The following is a 21,242-nucleotide window of genomic DNA, read 5'->3' on the forward strand; positions in this document are numbered from 1 at the left end:
TCCAAAGTTTTTTTTCCATAATTCTTTATATCATTGATTTTGGCTTCATAATACAGTTTCTTCTTCTTTTTGTTGAGTTTAGTCACATAATTTCTCAATTTTACAGTAAGTCAGTCAGTCAGATGTGGCATGAGACAATCGTTTTTTCCTCTTTATGATATTCTTTAATTGCGTGTGAAAATGTTGGAGGTAAAAATGAGAGACTATGACGAGGTCATATCATTCCTGTGAGAGTTCGGTCTGTTCCAAATAACAGTATTCGTCTTGCTGAGCGTGTGCACTATTCCAAATGGTTATATGGGAATGTCCATGGTCTTTCCAGAACATATACCAGAACACTGCTGCAAACTATCACTCACCAACTCGAGTGAGAATGGAGACCCGAACATGGGGATATCTTTTCAGGAGGAGAGTAGACTGGTGGGTCCCGACATGTGTTCCCGATACAAGAAGATCAACAACACGGCGGTGACCACACCTGAATTTGGGAACAAGACGGAGGGATGTCTCGACGGATGAGACTTCAGCACTGAGAAATACACATCAACTATAGTGTTGGAGGTAAACTGTACCTTTTTTATCCAGGCATAGAGGTCTGGGATCTAAAGGCACAGCTAGAGGCTTATAGCCTCATCCCAGGCTTAATTGATCCAAGTTGTCCCTTCACCACAGTGGGAGTTGGTGTATGATAATGCATGGAAGGTCCCATTCTCCACCTTGATTTTCTTCCTAGGAGTTCTGGTCAGATATTTCATTAGTGGCCAGCTCTCTAACAGGTAAATCCATTCACATTTGGATCAGATTATGCCTTCCCTTAACTCCATACCATAATTTATACAGTGGGGATAGTCTCTCTAGACAGACGGGTTGCCTACCACACTTGTAACCAATGTTCCATTCCAAGACTAGCATGGGGATGCCCAAGACTAAAACTAACATCAACATGCAACCATATGCACACATCTACACAAAGGGAGCCTAAACCTACCCAACCAGTCTGAATGGGAAGCAAGTCTACCAGTGATGATCAGCAGGCATGCTATGCTATCCTGTAAGGTCTGTGAGAGGTTTCTTGCATGCAGGAACATTTATCTAGGCTTTTTTATGTATAGGTTAACAGGAAGGATAACCCGATATCATGATATGCCCTGCTCATATCGATATCAAATTATCAATATTGGTGCCCACCACTAAAAGATGGAGTAGACTCCCAAAGCCTAAACACAGAAAAGGTGTTTTGTTCAGAAATAGTCACTAGAATGGGAATCCCTATTCAAGTCGATGAGCGTCTTCTGATTCTATTTCTATGCTGTGTGTCCTGCAGGTTTGGGAGGAAGCCAGTGTTGTTCAGTACAATGGCTGTTCAGACAATCGTCGCACTAATCCAATCTACCTCAGTGAGCTGACCCACGTACTGTGTGCTCAACTGTCTGAGGGGCCCAATATCCAATTGCATTTCATCACTAGTATTGGGTGAGAGAGGTGTTGCATGTGGCACAAGGCCAGGGTACTGGCATACAGCCCATTTACATTCATCATGTTCCTGCCCAACCTCTTTGAATGTTCCACTTATAAACTGTAGGCTACATAAGTGGTCCTCTGTAGCTCAGCTGGTAGAGCACGGCGCTTGTAACGCCAAGGTAGTGGGTTCGATCCCCGGGACCACCCATACACAAAAATGTATGCACGCATGACTGTAAGTCGCTTTGGATAAAAGCGTCTGCTAAATGGCATATTATTATTATTATTATAAGAGTACAGGACTGCCAATAAATGTTGTGTCAATAGTAATTGTGCCAACAATTATTGTGTTCTTAAATAGGCTACACAGCAGAGGGGTAAAGAAGTCTGAGTATCAATCACAGGAAGTTATTATACCCCAAACAGTCTTCTCTGATCCTGAATGGTTTGTGGTGGTGGCGGTGGTGAATCTTGTGGCAAGTAGTCGAACAGTAATAATAATAATAGTTGTAGGCTACTGTAGTGTATGAAGAATTATGACTTTGCTAATGTTTTCAAGTGGAACCTGAGAGGATGTTTATTCAGTTTTACAGGGAGCCGTTTTAGAGTGACACCCCATAGAACAGAGGAAGTCTGTTTGTTGGAGACAGGTGATTGGATAGTATGGGAAACCACCCATATTTTGGTAAAGATTATAAGTACTGGGTTGGAACAAAGAAGATCAGAACAGACATTTTATTTTGAGACACTGTTTTCCGGATGCTGCAGACGTCTGTAAACTTATGCTGAAATCTTGTGATATAAATAAAACTTATAATCAAAGTACAGCATAAGCGGACTCCTTTGTTTCAGAGCATAATTAGCAACACTTTCTCGACACTACACTACAATAACCAAGGCACATACTTTTTTCCTGGTTGGGAGAAACTAACTCCTGGCCCTAGTAATGTGTTGACTGGTGGTCCTGGTTCAGGGTCAGAGAATCTGGGGAAGTTGACCCACGAGAGCTACACCCTCCTGGGCCATAGTGTGGCCCACCTGCCTCCCTCTCTTCGCCTACTTCATATTCGACTGGAGGATGCTGCTGGTCGCCTCCTCCATACCTGGCTTTCTCTACATCCCTCTGTGGTGGTGAGTGGCACATAGATCTAGTGACCCAGGGGAATCCTACTGGGAACCCAGTGAAGGGTTTAGGTTCCCCAAACATTTGGCGTTGCACAATATTTGCAGCCTGTGCTAGGTGAACTGCATCTGTTTAGTTATTTGTTCTTTTACGTAGTGCAGTGCCAATGTCTTCACCAAATACACAAATTCCTGCTACATAAATACATGTATTAAGGACACTTCCTGCTATGTAAATACATGTATTAAGGAAACTTACTTCCTGCCCACAGCTGAACGTGGAGGCCAGTGACTTCCTGAAGGACCTGCAATTAAAGCTCAAAAACGTCATGGACGACCTTAGTAGGATCTTCGTTGTCGTGTGTGTGTGTGTGTGTGTGTGGAATCATTTAGTTGAAACATGGTGCTTTCAGGGTTGTATTCATTAGGACACGCAACGGAAAACGTTGGTGCCAAAAGGATACAGCCCAGAGTTGTGGGTTTTGATGGTTGTCTGTGTGTCTGTCTGGATATATACTGAACAAAAATATAAACGCAACATGCAACAATTTTTATGATTTTACTGAGTTACAGTACATATAAGGAAATCAGTCAATTGAAATACATTCATTAGGCCCTAATCTATGGATTTCACATGACTGGGAATACAGATATGCATCTGTTGGTCACAGATACCTTAACAAAAAAGGTAGGGGCATCAGAAAACCAGTCATTATCTGGTGTGAGTGACCACCATTTGCCTCATGCACCACGATAAAATGCAATTGTGGTAGAAAAATGAACATTACATTCTCTGGCAACAGCTCTGGTGGACATTCCTGCAGACAGCATGCCAATTGCACACTCCCTCAACATTTGAGACATCTGTGGCATTGTGTTGTGTGACAAAACTGCACATTTTAGAGTGGCCTTTTATTGTCCCCAGCACAAGGTGCACCTGTGTAATGACCTTGCTGTTTAATCAGCTTCTTCATATGCCACACCTGTCAGTTGGATGAATTATCTTGGCAAAAGAGAAATGCTCACTAACAGGAATGTAAACAAATTTGTGCACAAACTTTGAGAGAAATAAGCTTCTTCTGCATATGGAGAATTCCTGGGATTTTTATTTCAGCTCGTGAAACATGGGACCAACAATTTACATGTTGCCTTTATATTTTTGTTTAGCAACATGGGTTTTGCTATTTATCATGATGTATTGTAGACAGGCAGTGTATACATATTCAGAGTAAAGTTGAATCCTGTGTCCTCTTTGTGTTTTAGCAAAGGAGTAGTGCTAAAGAGCAGCAGCAGGTGGACACTTTCCTGGACCTTATCCGCAACGCTAACATCTCCATCCTCAACATCATCCTCTGGTCCAGACTCATCCACAGGGTTCATGGTCCCCACTACCGGGGTATGATAGAAAATACAGAAATGTTGCTTTTTAACCTCAAATTTTTGTTAAAATATTTTTGTTCAAGTTTTACAAAATGTACATCAATGTAAGCACAAATATTTTACCATATCCCTCCCTTCCTGCACACAACACATGAGAAGTAGAGAGGAGCTGAGCAGACTTCCACTGGAGAAGAATTCTATGTCGAGCTAATAAGTCTTGGAAGGACTTAATACCGTTCCTAGCCCAGTAAGAGAAAGCATGATCTATTAGGGAAGCAGGGAATAAGTAATTATTATCAATAGGACCCATAGTAGATGCAGAGGAGAATTTAAAATGCTGTCGAAACTGGTACCAAATCTTAAGTGTGTAAAGCAGGGGTGTCAAACTCATTTTAGCTCAGGGGCCACATGGAGGAAAATATATTCCCAAGTGGGCCGGACCGGAAAAATCATGGTATATATAACTTAAAAACAACAACTTCAGATTGTTTTCTTTGTTTTAATACGATCAACATACAACATAAAGCTGGAGCCTGAGGACAGTGTGTCCAAAATAGTACAAGCACAACATCACTATTAATCATAAAACACGTCAAGTTTATTTGAAAATTCGAAAGAAAAAGAACACACAAACACACAATGCCTCAGTGATTAACAGAACTGTTTCACAGATCACAGAACTATATCAGGGTGTCATTTCTCAGGCAGAAATGTAGATAAAAATAATGAAATCCTGTTCCCCAAACAAGTGCAAGAACCACAGAGTCAAGAATAGGTTAAATATACAAATAAAATAAAATCAATTAAAAACAATAGCACATCAACATAAAAACATATAAACATAAAGCTGGAGCCTGAGGACAGTGTCCAAAAGCACAACATCACTATTAATCATAAAACACCTCAAGTTATTTGAAAGTTCTGAGGACAAAGAACACACAAACACACAATGCCTCAGTGATTCACAGAAGTATATCACAGATCATAGAACTATATCAGGGTGTCATTTCTCAGGCAGAAATGTAGATAAAAATAATGAAATCCTGTTCCCCAACCAAGTGCAAGAACCACAGAGTCAAGAATAGGTTAAATATACAAATAAAATAAAATCAATTAAAAACAATAGCACATCAACATAAAAACATATAAACATAAATCTGAAAGCGTTGCTCAAACTCCCGTAACAGTCCAGTTATTTTATCTTTGAACCGCTTCATGTCTGCCACATGTTGGGTCGCGCGCACATTTTTCAGACAGGGGAAGTGAGCTGCATCACCACCGGAAAGTTGCATCTCCCACAATGACAGCTTCAACTTGAAAGAACGTATGCTGTCATAATACTGCGTGACAACTTTGTTGCGCCCTTGCAGCTGTTTGTTCAATTTATTCAGGTGCTCTGTAACATCCACCATAAATGCAAGGTCCGGCATCCATTCTGCGGAATGAAATTCTAACACTGGTTTGCCCTTTTCTTCCATGAACTGTTCAATTTCTTCTCGTAAATCAAAGAAACGCCTCAGCACAGCACCTCGGCTTAACCATCTTACCTCAGTGTGGTATGGCAGGCCATAGTTGTGGTCTTTCTCTCTGAGAAGGCTGTCAAACTGACGGTGATTCAGGCTTCTGGATCGGATGAAATTAACAGTTTGGATGACCACCTTCATGACGTTATCCATCTTTAATGACTTGCAACACAAAGCCTCCTGGTGCAAAATACAGTGAAAAGTCAAAAAATCACGTCCTCCATTTGCAGATTGCACTTTCTCTCTGAACTTTGTCACAACGCCTGCTTTTTTCCCGATCATTGAGGGCGCACCATCTGTAGCCAGGCTGACAGCGCGGGACCAGTCCACTCCGACCCTGTCCAGCGCGTCGACGAGTGCGGTAAAAATATCAGCTGCTGTCGTTGTATCTGTCATCGGCACCAACTCCACGAACTCCTCGGTGACGGTCAATGTGTCATCAACTCCGCGGATGAAAAAATGGCCAGTTGTGCAACATCTGTAATGTCCGTGCTTTCATCAATTGCAACCGAAAACGCAATAAATGACTTTACTTTTTGCTTCAACTGGCTGTCCAAATCCACTGAAAGATCGGAAATCCTGTCTGCAACTGTGTTTCTTGTCAGGCTGATATTTGCAAAAGCCTGCCGCTTTTCAGGGCACACAATCTCCGCTGCCTTCATCATGCATGTTTTTACAAATTCACCCTCACTAAATGGTTTTGAAGCCACTGCGATTTCATTAGCAATGAGGTAGCTAGCTTTCACTGCAGCGTCACTGATGTCTCGGCTGTGAGTAAACACAGACTGCTGTTTCTTCAGACCCGCCAACAGTTCATTCACCTTCTCTCATCTCCGCTGTCCTTGAAAGTTGTCATATTTGTCGGCATGAAGACTCACATAGTGGCGACGAAGGTTATATTCTTTCAGCACTGCAACATGCTCTGAACACACCAAACATACAGCTTTCCCATTCAATTCCGTGATTAAATAGGATGACCATTTTTCTTGGAACACTCTGCACTCTGCGTCCACTTTTCTCTTTTTTGACAGAGACATATTGGGGCAATGAGGGTGCCAAAGCACATAATGTTAAAAGTAGAAGCCGTAATAAATATCGCGGGCAAAACAAAGTAGCTCATTGGCTGCACGTGCTTGACCTACTTGCTCTGCCCCGGTATAAACAGTTTGCTTGCTTAACACAATTGCTATTGCGCCATCCAGTGGACGCAATTGGAACAGCAGTTTATTTTATTGAAAAATTGCAGCGCAAAATATTTTTCAAAATCATCTCGCGGGCCGGATTAAACCCGTTTGCGGGCCTGATTCGGCCCGCGGGCAGTACGTTTGACACCCCTGGTGTAAAGCACTACAGGATTGCCAGTATAGAGAGAGGGGCATGCTGGGAGAGAAGAGCTGAGTAAAGCAGGAAGAGATGCAGAAATACAAGAATGTGCCTCTAGGTGGCACCATGGGGTATCTGGAGCAGGGAACCAGAATGGCAATTTCTGAAAGTTGGCTGCCCAGTAATAGTATAAAAAGTTGGGTAGTGCAAGCCCGCCACTAAATTTGCATCTCTGAAGTAAAGATCTACTGACTCTGGGTACCTTTCCTCCCCAGATAAATGTGTTAACAGCCTGATTGAATGACTTTAAAAAACACTTTGGTAAAAACAATGGGATAGATTGAAATAGACAAAGGAATTTGGGTAAACTGTTCATTTTTACAGCGTTAATCCTTCCTATAAGTGATAGTGGTAAACTACCCCATCTCTGAAAATCAGTTTTCATTTGCGTAAGGAGGGGAGCAAAGTTTACATTAAAAAAAGAGCATGTAATGAACTAGTTACGTTCACTCCAAGGTATTTGAAACCAGAGCGGCTAAGCTGAAAAGGCAAGTCTGTCTGCTGGAGCTGTAGTGCTGCTTGATTGATTGGGAAGCACTCACTTTTCTGGAGATTCAGCTTGTAACCGGAGAAGGAGCCAAAGTTCTCCAGAATAGAAAGGATAGAAGGTAAACAGGTTACAGGGTTATTTACATAGAGTAACAAATCATCTGCATATAATGAGAACCTATGTTCAACTCCTTTCTGTGTTACACCTTGGAAAGTGGAGGATGCCCGTAAAGCTACTGAAAGGGGCTCAATGGCAACAGCAAATAATAAAGGGAACAGTGGGCAGCCTTGGCGTGTCCCACGTTCCAGGGCAAAATAATCTGAACGGGTGTCATTGGTACAGACACTGGCCTGGGGAGATGTATACAAGAGACGGATCCATGAGCTAAATTCGTCCCCAAATCCAACTTTTTAAGAACAGCAAATAGGTACTCCCATTCATTTCTGTCGAATGCCTTCTCTGCATCTAGGGAGATTACCACCTCAGGGGAGTTGGAGAATTGTTTAGAATAAATCATGTTAAACAGTGTCCGAATATAAAATAAATGAATATCTGTCCTTTATGAAGCCGGTTTGTTCCTGTGATATGAGTCTTGGTAAGACTACTTCCAGACGCCTCGCTATCACCTTCGTCAGCACCTTTACATCCACATTAAGGAGGCTTAGGGGCCTAAATGAAGAACAAACCCCACATGTTTAACCACAAACCCTAACTTTAGCCCTTACCCTAACCTTAGCTATCACCTGAAATTGAGAACATAGCTCATCTACCTGCTCATCAGTTCGCCAGTCTGTATTTTGCATGGCCATACCATGACTCTCCCTCTCTCTCCCATTCCCCTCTCTCTCCCATTCCCCCCTCCCTCCCTCCCTCCCTCCCTCAGGGCAGTGACTTCCATGATCTTTTACGGTCTTTCCCTCAACACAGCCAACATGAACGGCGACTCCTACTTCAACTGCTTTATCTCGGCAGGCAACCAAGATCGTGGCCTACGTGGGCACCTGGGTTCTGATTCGCCGAGCCCGGCGGCCCACAATCCTCTTCTCCTTGCTGCTGTTCTGTGGTGTCATGCTGGTAGTCATCAAGCTGGTCCCTGAGGGTCTGTGTTAACCCAAGTGATCCGTCACTGTCACCAAAGTCAGTGACTGTTCTGTGTTGTGTCTCTCTGTGTGCCCTGCTCCTGTGTCTCCTCAGATCGGCTCGTCTTGTCTCTGGTGCTGGCGTTGCTGGGCAAGCTGGGCGAGTCTGGGGGCCTACTGCTTCCTCTATCTCTTCTCCACTGAGCTCTTCCCGACTGTGGTCAGAAACATGGCCTCCATGGCTGCATGCGCCAGCGGCATCCTCTCCCCCCTACATCATCTACATCGATGTGTTTGTGTCTGGTATGCATGCTACAATGAATGTAGTGTGCATGCAATGAACCCAGGCCTACGAATGTTATGGCCCATTATGATTTAATATAATCAACTTGAACTTTCTGTTTTCAGGAGTTTACCACAAAATCCTGCCATACATTATCTTTGGGATAATTAGTCTCTTTTCTGCTGGTCTGAGTCTTCTGCTTCTGGACACCAGGGAACTCCCTGACAACAGCCAAGTCAAGCCTATCAGGTGGTAGGTCATAAAATAGATGAGTGCAATTACATTGTGCTTTAACAGCTGTCTTGTGAATGTGACATTGAACCATGGTACTAACTTATTTATAGTGGTTGTCATAGTTGTCAGTGGTTATGTCATGAACAGTAAAGTCGTGTGCCATGTGATTTTGAAAAGAGAAGAGTCACGCACACCCAAGCACAGTACAGTAGCAGGCCAAAAAATAGTAACTTGGGCGGACAGAAACGTGTACTTATCATTGTCATGTGATTATGACCTCCACTCCAAAAGAGATTAATATTATTCTCACAAAGTATAATCCCTTTTTTTCCCTTTTCTTTTAGCTTCTGCTCATCAAAGGAGTCGACCACTGTCCAATATGACCATAACCTGAAAGACATCCCAAGAATGAAGGGAACAGCACAAGCTCACCTGACACTTGAAGAAACAAATCTATGATTTTTAATGCAGTGTTTTGAGTCCACTCCACTTATGATATACATTATATAAGAATCAATTCCTACAGTGGTCAAACCGTGGGGCCGAAACATTCATATACTTACAGTATAATGTAGTCTATTATATGGGGCGGATGGGATTCTTACCAAACAGTAAGCCAAGAGAGTGAAAGGGGAAAAAAAAGGTTATTCTTGTCAAGGCAAGAAATGAAGTATGACTGTCATGGCAACACCTTGAACAAATGGCACAGGACAGAACAGGTTGGAAGCGGTCTGTTGATTTGCGGTTCTGCAAAGAATGCCCAAGTAATTAAGTAAGTTGCCAGCCTCACAGTAGGGTGACCCTAGTCTGGTAGCACCTCCTACTGGCTTCTCACTGCAGTTTTATGCTATTGATGTGCGATACATAATTGCAGAAAAAAAACATCAATTGGCATGTGTTCGTTCAATATGATAATAAGTATTCTAATAATTTGTTTGCTTTTGCTTTCATTATTGTGTTTTTGCCTTTTTACAACCACTCCGTGCCACCTTTTCCACCAGCCCTTGGCCATGATGGAAAATATGCTGATTTCTTATTTAGATTTCATGGGAGAGTTCCCTGGTGAAACTCCATCCTAATAATAGCTTTTAAAAGCAGTTTGTATAGCAAACATTTACATCCTTAGGACTATGATACCACCAATGATGTATATAAACCCTGGATTGCAGATACTATGTATTGGTGATTGAGAAGTTTTGAAGCCACCGGTCGGCCATATTGGCAACCAGTAGGAGCAGTCCTGGTTAAACAGTACAAATACGGCCTACGAAGATCGATCAAGATGGCAGAACAAAGTGGAGGAGCAATTCAGCAGGTCGGACACGAGGCGTATGTGGCAGGGGCTTCTAACAACCACTGATTACAAAAAGAAAGCCAGTCATGTCACGGACACCAACGCCACCCTACCGGAAGAGCTAAACACCTTTTTCTCATGCTTCGAGCATAATGACTCTGAGCTGCCGAGGAGAGCCCCTGAGGACAACAAGTGCTAAGGGCTTACGGTCTCCACAGAGGATGTATGCAAGCGTGTTAACTCTCGCAAGGCTGCCGGCCCAGACGACATCCCCAACCACGCCCTCAGAGCATGTGCAAACCAGCTAGCTGTTGTGTTTTCGGACATTTTCAATCTCTCTCTAGCTCAGGCCGCTATCCCTACCTGATTTAAGATGTTCACTATCATCCCCATGCCCAAGAAAGGGAAAGTAACTGAACTGAATGACTACCGACCCGTAGCACTCACTTCTGTCATCATGAAGTGCTTCGAGAGGCTAGTCAAAGATCAGTCACATCACCTCCTCCCTCCCCGACACGCTCAACCCTCTCCATTTCGCCTACCGCTCGACAGATCCACAGACGACGCAATCGCCATTGCACTGCACATTCCCCTTACCAACCTGGACAAAAGGAATGCATATGTGAGGATAATTTTCGTTGACTACAGCTTAGCCTTCAATACCATAGTGCCCTCTAAGCTCACCACAAAGCTCACGGCCCTGGGACTGAACTCCTCCATATGCAACTGGGTCCTGGACTTCCTGACAGGCCGTCCCCAGGTGGTGAAGGTTGGCAACATTACCTCCCCAACACTGATTCTCAACACGGAGGCCCCACAAGGGTGCGTCCTCAGTCCCCTCCTGTACTCCCTGTATATCCATGACTGCTTGGCCTCACACAGTTCCAACTCCATTATCAAGTTCGCTGACGACATGACAATAGTAGGTCTGATTACCAACAATGACGAGACGGCCTACAGAGAGGAGGTAGGCACTCTGATGGCATGGTGCCAGGTAAACAACCTCTCCCTCAAAGTCAGCAAAACAAAGGAGCTGATTGTGGATGTCAGGAGGTACCAGGCTGGGCACGCCCCCAACCTCATCAACAGGGCCGCCGTGGAGTTGGTCAAAAAGATAAAGTTGCTCGGTGTACAGTCGTGGTCAAAAGTTTTGAGAATGATACAAGTATTGGTCTTCACAAAGTTCGCTGCTTCAGTGTTATGAGATATTTTTGTCAGATGTTACTATGGTATACTGAAGTATAATTACAAGCATTCCATAAGTGTCAAAGGCTTTTATTGACAATTACATTAAGTTTATGCAAAGAGTCAATATTTGCAGTGTCGACCCTTCTTTTTCAAGACCTCTGCAATCTGCCCTGGCATGCTGTCAATTAACTTCTGGGCTACATCCTGACTGATGGAAGCCCATTCTTGCATAATCAATGCTTGGAGTTTGTCAGAATTTGTGGGGTTTTGTTTGTCCACCCACCTCTTGAGGTTCGACCACAAGTTCTCAATGGGATTAAGGTCTGGGGAGTTTCCTGGCCATGGACCCAAAATGTCAATGTTTTGTTCCCCAAGCCGCTTAGTTATCACTTTTGCCTTATGGCAAGGTGCTCCATCATGCTGGAAAACGCATTGGTCGTCACCAAACTGTTCTTGGATGGTTGGCAGAAGTTGCTCTCGGAGGATGTGTTGGTACCATTCTTTATTCATGGCTGTGTTCTTAGGCAAAATTGTGAGTGAGCCCACTCCCTTGGCTGAGAAGCAACCCCACACATGAATGGTCTCAGGATGCTTTACTGTTGGCATGACACAGGACTGATGGTAGCGTTCACCTTTTCTTCTCCGGACAAGGTGTTTTCCGGATGCCCCAAACAATCGGAAAGGGGATTCAAAGAGAGAAAATGACTTTACCCCAGTCCTTAGCAGTCCAATCCCTGTACCTTTTGCAGAATATCAGTCTGTCCCTGATGTTTTTCCTGGAGAGAAGTGGCTTATTTGCTGCCCTTCTTGACACCAGGCCATCCTCCAAAAGTCTTCGCCTCACTGTGCGTGCAGATGCACTCGCACCTGCCTGCTGCCATTCCTGAGCAAGCTCTGCACTGGTGGTGCCCCGATCCCACAGCTGAATCAACTTTAGGAGACGGTCCTGGCGCTTGCTGGACTTTCTTGGGCGCCCTGACGCCTTCTTCACAACAATTGAACCTCTCTCCTTTAAGTTCTTGATGATCCGATAAATGGTTGATTTAGGTGCAATCTTACTAGCAACAATATCCTTGCCTGTGAAGATCTTTTTGTGCAAAGCAATGATGACGGCACGTGTTTCCTTGCAGGTAACCATGGTTAACAGATGAAGAACAATGATTTCAAGCACCACCCTCCTTTTAAAGCTTCCAGTCTGTTATTCTAACTCAATCAGCATGACAGAGTGATCTCCAGCCTTGTCCTCGAGTGATCTCCAGCCTTGTCCTCATCAACACTCTCACCTGTGTTAACGAAAGAATCACTGACATGATGGCAGCTGGTCCTTTTGTGGCAGGGCTGAAATGCAGTGGAAATGTTTTTGGGGGATTAAGTTAATTTTCATGGCAAAGAGGGACTTTGCAATTAATTGCAATTAATCTGATCACTCTTCATGACATTCTGGAGTATATGCAAATTGCCATCATCAAAACTGAGGCAGCAGACTTTGTGAAAATGAGTATTTGTGTCATTCTCAAAAAATTTGACCACGACTGTACACATCTCAGAGGAGCTGAAATGGTCAAAAACACACGGACGCTGTGGTGAAGAAGGCACGACAGCAACTCTTCAACCTCGGGAGGCTGAAGAAATTAGTTTAACCATAGAAATGTGGCCTGTCACTGAAGGGTCCCCGCTGCTCCCTCAACTGACATTTACCCTGCCCTCACCCCCCAATGGACATTTATAATTGTTACAGTTGTAAATATGTATATATTATTATTATTATTGTTTCATTCACTTCCCTTTTTGACCTACACTGTTGGAGCTCGGAGCTTAAGAATTTCACTGTACCCTGCAATTACGTCTGCGTCCCTGTTCATGTGACTAAAACTCATCTAATCTAATCATGGGAATGAATGGAATTCTACAGTATTTGAATTAAATGTTTAAAGGACAAAATTATATGTATTTAAGTATTTTTTGTTGTAGTGGGGACAGTAACATTAATCTCAAAATTATACTTTAAGGAAACATGTTTATATATTTTTTTATTTTGTATATGTATGTTCACCTCGCATAATTTAAACGTATGCATTAAGGTGTCTAATTGAATAAATGGGGCAAAAAACTAATTTAGACATTAATACATTCAGTTCTATAGCTTCCTAAATATTTTTTTCAATGGTGGGGGATGCCAAGATGGAGGCACCGTGACTTCAACACAGCGCCCCCTATCAGTCATCTATATAAAATAATTGCATATCACCAGGTGGAAAGGTGTGCCATAACTTCGGTAAAGACAAGTTCTCTCGCGAGACTTTCTTTGATAGCGTCTTCCTGGACCAAACAGCATCTGATGCTACCGCGAAGAGGGCCAAATTTAGCCGCGACCCCCACTCTTATGCTGGGACGTTGTGTACAGTCTATGGTCCACATCTCAGGACACGAATAACTTCTTGGCCCCGACGGTCCGCTCCTTCTGAACGTTCTGCTAGGCCTAGACGGGTTTGGCGAAGACGATAGCGGAGCAGCACGCAAGGACTACAGTGGGGGTAGTTAGCTTGAATAGCTAGAAACTATACCTAGGTAAAGGCATTACCATTGGTATGAAATGTGGTGATGGCTGTGGTCCAACCTTTGCTTGTGTAGCTAGCTGTGTTGATTCATTCTTTACCCCAACTTGGAGGTAACGTGATTCATTTAACATAATTATATTAAAACATACGTGTCTTACTAGCTAATTATTTGTTACCATAATGTTAGCTTGCTAGCCAGTTTATTGCTAACGTTAGCTATTGCCTCCTGTGACTGCCAATAACTAACTAGTCATAGCTAGCTTATCCAGCCATCTAACGTTAGTTCTAACTAGGTGTTTTAGACCAGACTACAGACAGGTTAGCTTGGCTAACTAGCCACCTCATTGTCACCCCTGTTGATTCGATAGATACACAGGCTAGTTTGAGAGCTAATTAACTAGGCAGGCCTGGGGCTTTTTGGATCTGCCAACTGCATTCAGTTACTCTTCTAGCGACAAAGCAAGTTGTGATCAAGAGACTCAACGCTGGTATCTAGCAAGTTATTCTCTAAAACAAAACATGGCACCCAAAAAAAGACCGGTGCGCCTTAACATCACACCCACCGGCGGTGAGGGAGTATTGTCCACCTCCACGACCATCGCAGCTGCCTCTGAGTAAGTGTAACTCCTTAGCCAGCTGGCTACAGTTAAACTGAAATTCAAGTCAACCTTTACTTTAAATCTTAAAACCATGAGCTAATGTGAGAATTCTCCCTCCTCCTTCGCTCTCAGCGCTAACCTAGAGGCCCTTCAGAAGAAGTTGGAGGAGTTGGATCTGGACGAGCAGCAGAAGAAGCGCCTGGAGAATTTCCTTACCCAGAAGGCTAAGGTGGGCGAGCTGAAAGACGATGACTTCCACCGCATTTGTGAGTTGGGTGTCGGCAACGGAGGCGTGGTCAACAAGGTGTGCCACAAACCCTCAGGCCTAGTCATGGCCAGAAAGGTGAGCGGTGTGAATGCTGTTGCCAGTCTGAAAGCAACCTCATGACCCATTTTTTAGATCAGGAAGGATCAGGTGGGTGTTAGCCGATTGATGTTAAATCTGTCGATGTGCCCTTGAGCAAGGCTCCAGGGGCGCCTTATGACTATGGCTGACTCTGTAAAACAAAACATTTCGCTGCACCTATCCGGTGTATGTGACAATATAATATGTTATTTTATTGTAATATTTGTTTATTGTTATTTGATTTGTATGGTTTTGTTTATTATGTGTATATTGTGTGTGCCAGGGGTATGTTTTTTTTTTTTTTTGGGGGGGGGGGTTAAAAAATGATCAATTATACAGTGTTTTTATTGATTGTATTGCCTTTGATGTGATCCAGTATTAACAATTGTTCACAACAAAAGACTAGGCACATATTTCTGTAATGCTAACAAAACAATTAAGACGTCCATTTTGAACCAGCAAAACCAGCAATTAGTGATGAGACAAAAACGTATTGATTTTTGGTGTGTATGTATTGCATTCATCCTCTCTCCTTAGCTGATCCATCTGGAGATCAAGCCAGCCATCAGGAACCAGATCATCAGAGAGCTACAGGTGCCGCTTTTGTTATTTAACTTAACATTATCAACAACTTAATAATATAATGTTTAAACCAAATAAATTCTTAAACATGAGAATTCCTTATGTGTTTATAAACCTCGCTCTCTATGTCTCCCTCAGTTGCTACATGAGTGTAATTCTCCCTACATCGTTAGTTTCTACGGGTCCTTCTACAGCGACGGAGAGATCAGCATCTGCATGGAACACATGGTAAAGGAAGGGGGAGAGAATGGGGGGATGGAGTGGGGTGAGAGAGGGTGTCTTTCAAGAGCAAGTTAAATCATTTTGGGGATTGAGATAGTGAGGTTGCAATGCAGGTAGACTCTGACCTTGTTCTACTGTGAAGTGTTTGTGTGAGGTGGCTCTCCTCTCTCCCTGCAGGACGGGGGCTCTCTGGACCAGGTGCTGAAGGAGGCCAGGAGGATCCCTGAGGAGATCCTGGGGAAAGTCAGCATCGCTGTGAGTATCAACAAACTAGGGGTGTACCAAGTAGTCAGACAAAACAAGTATCATAACAGATATGGGCAATTTTCTGGATGTGATTATGATCAGAGTATTTTTTTGTTATTATCCGTGATGGTGGGGAAAAAGTCATTTTCGGGTGCCAGCATATTTCTCATGTCAGTCAGTCGTGCAAGGTTCTACATGGTCTAAATAACTCAACTGGCTAGTTTGCATGTCTGTCGTAGCCGGCCGCGACCGGGAGACCCATGCGACGGCGCACAATTGGCCCAGCGTTGTCCAGGGTAGGGGAGGGAATGGCCGGCAGGGATGTAGCTCAGTTGGTAGAGCATGGCGTTTGCAACGCCAGGGTTGTGGGTTCGTTTCCCACGGGGGGCCAGTATGAAAAAAAATATATTTAAAAAATAATGAATGCACTCACTAACTGTAAGTCGCTCTGGATAAGAGCGTCTGCTAAATGACTATAATGTAAATGTAAAGAGAAGGGCAGGCTTTATGTTGACCCTGCTGCTCTGATTGGATAGAGTGAAGCTATATTTCTCTGTTCACTCGCTTCATAATTTCACCCGATCAGTTTTCCTCCATGTTTTCAGTCTGATCAGTTAGATTGTTGCTGCCTGCTACTATGATAAATTACATGGCGAGGACGTTTGCTGTCAAGATATCAATTTGCAAAATGTCTAACAAGTGGGTCAAGGGTAGAGAAAAAATATGAAATGCTGATGCGCATTCTGACTGAATGACAGCTAACTTGGCTGCCCGCTTCAAATTGAGGAAACAGACACACACCCCTCCGCGCGCTGCTCCTAATCGGCAGCTTTTTTTGCAGTGAGAATGTGCAGGGAGGTATTTTGCCAACATCTATTTAGGCAAATTAAAACACTTCTGTTTTTTCCAATCACGAGTATCATCCGATCCAACTGGCAACTTACGAATACAATTAGGAATACGAGTATGGCCATGTCAGCACACCCCTACAACAAACCATAGCTAGCTACATATGAAGATAGTAATGCATGTCTATTGTTTCCCAAAGGATAGATATAATATTTGACAATTCCAAGTGTGCTCTTGAAACTGGGCAAAAACTGCAACATTTTCACGTCTTCTTCACAGGTTCTAAGAGGGTTAGCGTATCTACGAGAGAAACACCAGATCATGCACAGAGGTACACATTGATGCTATGCATTTGAATTTACGTACAGTGCATAGGTAGATACATTTTCCTCTGTGTTTGTCTGCGCCTGTGTATTTTTTTGCAATTTGCCTGCCCAGTCTAACGGTCCCTCCTTCCTGTCCCCCAGACGTAAAGCCCTCCAATATCCTGGTGAACTCTCGTGGGGAGATCAAGTTGTGTGACTTCGGGGTGAGCGGCCAGCTAATAGACTCCATGGCCAACTCCTTTGTGGGAACACGTTCCTACATGTCGGTGCGTACCCCTGATTCTGTTTGCGTGTGTGTTTGTGTGAGAGAGTACACGTGCCTGTGCTTGCATGCTTGTGTGTATGTAAACCATCTATCTCTGTGTCTCTAACCAACAGCCGGAGAGATTGCAGGGCACCCACTACTCTGTCCAGTCTGATGTGTGGAGCATGGGTCTGTCTCTGGTGGAGCTTTCCATCGGTCGGTACCCCATCCCCCCTCCGGACGCCAAAGAGCTGGAGGCCATCTTTGGCCGGCCCATCACGGACGGGACCGAGGGAGAAATGCACAGCAGCACCTCTCCCCGACCCAGACCCCCCGGGGGCAGACCTGCCAGCGGTCAGAACATACACCAGACCCACACACACACACAGCCTCTTTCGCAGATCGAGATAATTTACATATTTGTACTGATGACCTCAATAATGTTTTACTGTTATTCAGGCCACGGTCCTGCAATGGCCATCTTTGAGCTGCTGGACTACATCGTCAACGAGGTAAACACTGCTCAGGATACCCCCTCATTGCCATAGATAGATCGAAGAATGCAAATGATTGTCACGGAACGGAAGCTAGAATAGAATATGACCAAACTCTACTGTTATCCATGGCATGGTGTATAAATGTGCTCGTTATTGAATCAGATCATGATTTTGTTACAGCCTCCCCCCAAGCTGCCCCATGGAGTATTCACCTCTGATTTCCAGGACTTTGTGACTAGATGGTGAGTCCCCCTCAGTCTGAATGATTTATGAATACAATGCCTTGATTTAATCATTAGATCTCACTGTCTCTGTGTGCATGTTATTTATTTATGAAATTAGTGACTTTCTTGTGCTTCCTCAGTCTCATCAAGAACCCAGCAGACCGGGCGGACCTGAAGATGCTGATGGTGAGTGTTGGCCTTTGGACTGGAAAGGACTCGAGAGAAAAGCTAGCCCTTTGACAGAAAAGCGAGGCATATTGGATCCCAGTCCCTCGCTGTTGGCCGCTCAGTTAATGGTTATAATAACTAAAGAGATAGACAGGATAGATATGTCACAGTACATTATTAGCTGAAGCATAGATGTAGCTTTACTGAGCCATGTCTCTTGTGTTTGTTTCAGAACCACACTTTTATCAAGCGCTCGGAGGTAGAAGAGATGGACTTCGCTGGCTGGCTCTGTAAAACCATGGGGCTGAACCAACCCAGCACTCCCACACGCACTGCAGACTAAGCACACGCACACACTCAAACAGACATGCAGCGGCAGCCTACAGACTAATGGGCAGCAAGCAGCTTATACACACACACACACACACACACACGCTTTTCTTGTCAGCCACCACTCCTCCCTCGGGTGATTGGCTCTAAAGCCTCCAGTCAGTCACTCTTCTCTAACCATTAGTGCTGAGCGATTAACCAACGTTTCGTTAAAAAAAAAAAAAAGTGGTTATTAAACAACTAATTGGCTGACATTCGGGGTCTTTTTGTGAGTCCAATGCGCCGTTTCTCTGGAGAGAAATCAAATCAAGAACTACAGTATGTGGGACGCTGGGCTGAAGGGAGTTGTAGTTTTCATTAAGCAAATATTCAACATAGTTCAGCGCAGAAACGTGGTAATTAACTACAATGATCATAATCCATCCAAAATCTGTCCAAAATAAGCCCAATGTGTTTCTATGGGCTTATTTTGGACCTAAGCTTGTTGCCTGCCTTCCCACCTTTGGGACAACGATTTCCGTTGTTCGGGCGGAGACATGAACATCTCATCATTATATACAGATCTCTGTACGGGTAAACTTTTACGCTTGCTACGTTATGTTAGATAAACACAGACCGCATCATGAGAGAGGAATGTACACAGCACAGCTCTGCAGCATAGGTTACTTAGGCGGGCTAGCTAAATAGGATGACTAAAGACAGTACAGTATGGGGAGCACATAGATAACATTAGATGGTCTATATTACTTTAAGGAATGAAAAATAAGTCCTCAAATAAAAACTAGGTAATATACATAACTGAAATGTTTTATTTTATAGTAATTTACAAATGTTCTGTTGATGTCAACCCAATGTGGACCTGACAGAGACAATGGAATATTTTCAAGGTTTTGGCAATTGAATGTTCACTATTTTGGCCTTTGGAATTTCCATGACCTCTAAAATCAGTATATATCATTATTTTAGCATCCATTCAATGTTTGAAAAAAATTATCAAAATCTGAAAACCCTGATAGATATTTTTTTTTTTTTACTGAACCGACCTCAAAAAGCACTAATCGCTCAGCACTACTAACCAGGTCAGAAACAAACCCACAGTTACAACTTTAATCAGGATTGCTTCAATGGTGGGGTTGGGCCAACCCCTCACTGTTGTCAGATTCCTCTATCGTACTGTAACAGAAGCCTGCCTCCCCATACCTCTTCCCCTGTTGTCTGGCTGTTGTACTCTGCAGTATCAACGGAATGGCATCGAGGAGCTTCATTCTCTTGGAAGAGCAGACATCACTTATAAGGTGAAAGATGGGCTCTGGTCAGAGGCTTTAGGTATACAGACTCCAGAGCCGAGCTCTGTGTGAGTTAATGATCTTCATGGTCACTATGTTGTGTTTTGACATGACTATCTACCTGCTGCAACTTCCCCTGAATTCCTTTTCTTGTTTTGGGTTGCTTTAACATCAGAAGCCTTTTGAGCAGAGAGGTTACACAGAAATATACACACCCCAAAAAAACGGACCAACGGGAAATCAGGAAGGTTGACAAATTGAGCAAGACATATTTCAGTTTCCTGAGTATGTATACACACATCTGCACTTCATCTGTTTTTCAAGATTATCATCTTTTACATTTATTTCTTTTTATATTCAATTACGTTTAAATCACTGTAGGAACAATAAGCATAACATCCATCACTCTGTAGGAACAGTAACCTAAACATCCATCACTCTGTAGGAACAGTAACCTAAACATCCATCACTCTGTAGGAACAGTAACCTAAACATCCATCGCTCTGTAGGAACAGTAACCTAAACATCCATCGCTCTGTAGGAACAGTAACCTAAACATCCATCACTCTGTAGGAACAGTAACCTAAACATCCATCGCTCTGTAGGAACAGTAACCTAAACATCCATCACTCTGTAGGAACAGTAACCTAAACATCCATCGCTCTGTAGGAACAGTAACCTAAACATCCATCACTCTGTAGGAACAGTAACCTAAACATCCATCGCTCTGTAGGAACAGTAACCTAAACATCCATCACTCTGTAGGAACAGTAACCTAAACATCCATCGCTCTGTAGGAACAGTAACCTAAACATCCATCACTCTGTAGGAACAGTAACCTAAACATCCATCGCTCTGTAGGAACAGTAACCTAAACATCCATCACTCTGTAGGAACAGTAACCTAAACATCCATCACTCTGTAGGAACAGTAACCTAAACATCCATCACTCTGTAGGAACAGTAACCTAAACATCCATCACTCTGTAGGAACAGTAACCTAAACATCCATCACTCTGTAGGAACAGTAACCTAAACATCCATCACTCTGTAGGAACAGTAACCTAAACATCCATCACTCTGTAGGAACAGTAACCTAAACATCCATCACTCTGTAGGAACAGTAACCTAAACATCCATCACTCTGTAGGAACAGTAACCTAAACATCCATCACTCTGTAGGAACAGTATTGAGAATATCTACTGGCCATTTTTGCTTTCACCTGTCCAATTATTTTACATCAGTTAAGGCAAGGAAAGGAGACTAGAAAAGGATGCCACTTAGATTACAGAGATGCAACCCTAGTGTCTGTGGAAGAGGAAGCCATT

At 43.4% G+C, this 21,242-nt stretch overlaps 1 protein-coding gene and 1 pseudogene across 3 annotated transcripts; both read left to right on the forward strand.

The window, feature by feature from the left end:
- The first annotated feature begins 387 nt into the window (after positions 1 to 387).
- Positions 388 to 9,338, forward strand: LOC311098851 (solute carrier family 22 member 4-like; annotated as a pseudogene). Its single transcript has 7 exons — positions 388 to 505; positions 2,490 to 2,592; positions 2,834 to 2,942; positions 3,847 to 3,938; positions 8,243 to 8,458; positions 8,554 to 8,730; positions 9,300 to 9,338. The product of its transcript is annotated as a solute carrier family 22 member 4-like (transcript).
- Positions 9,339 to 13,744: 4,406 nt separating this feature from the next.
- On the forward strand, positions 13,745 to 18,880 carry map2k2b (mitogen-activated protein kinase kinase 2b). 2 transcript variants are annotated; one of them, XM_084139834.1, is made up of 12 exons: positions 13,745 to 14,609; positions 14,727 to 14,937; positions 15,478 to 15,534; positions 15,661 to 15,750; positions 15,922 to 15,999; positions 17,119 to 17,170; positions 17,307 to 17,431; positions 17,544 to 17,763; positions 17,869 to 17,921; positions 18,087 to 18,148; positions 18,271 to 18,316; positions 18,531 to 18,880. In XM_084139834.1, exons 1-12 carry the CDS (start codon positions 14,515 to 14,517, stop codon positions 18,639 to 18,641), a joined length of 1,200 nt encoding a protein of 399 aa, XP_083995960.1. In that variant the 5' UTR covers positions 13,745 to 14,514; the 3' UTR covers positions 18,642 to 18,880. The 2 variants fall into 2 exon arrangements, with proteins under 2 accessions (XP_083995960.1, XP_083995959.1); XM_084139833.1 differs by having other exon boundaries at positions 13,754 to 14,609; positions 17,544 to 17,921.
- The last annotated feature ends 2,362 nt before the right edge of the window (positions 18,881 to 21,242 follow it).

Source organism: Coregonus lavaretus (genome assembly GCF_964263955.1).
Source record: "Coregonus lavaretus genome assembly, chromosome: 23".
Classification (NCBI taxonomy): Eukaryota; Metazoa; Chordata; class Actinopteri; order Salmoniformes; family Salmonidae; genus Coregonus; species Coregonus lavaretus.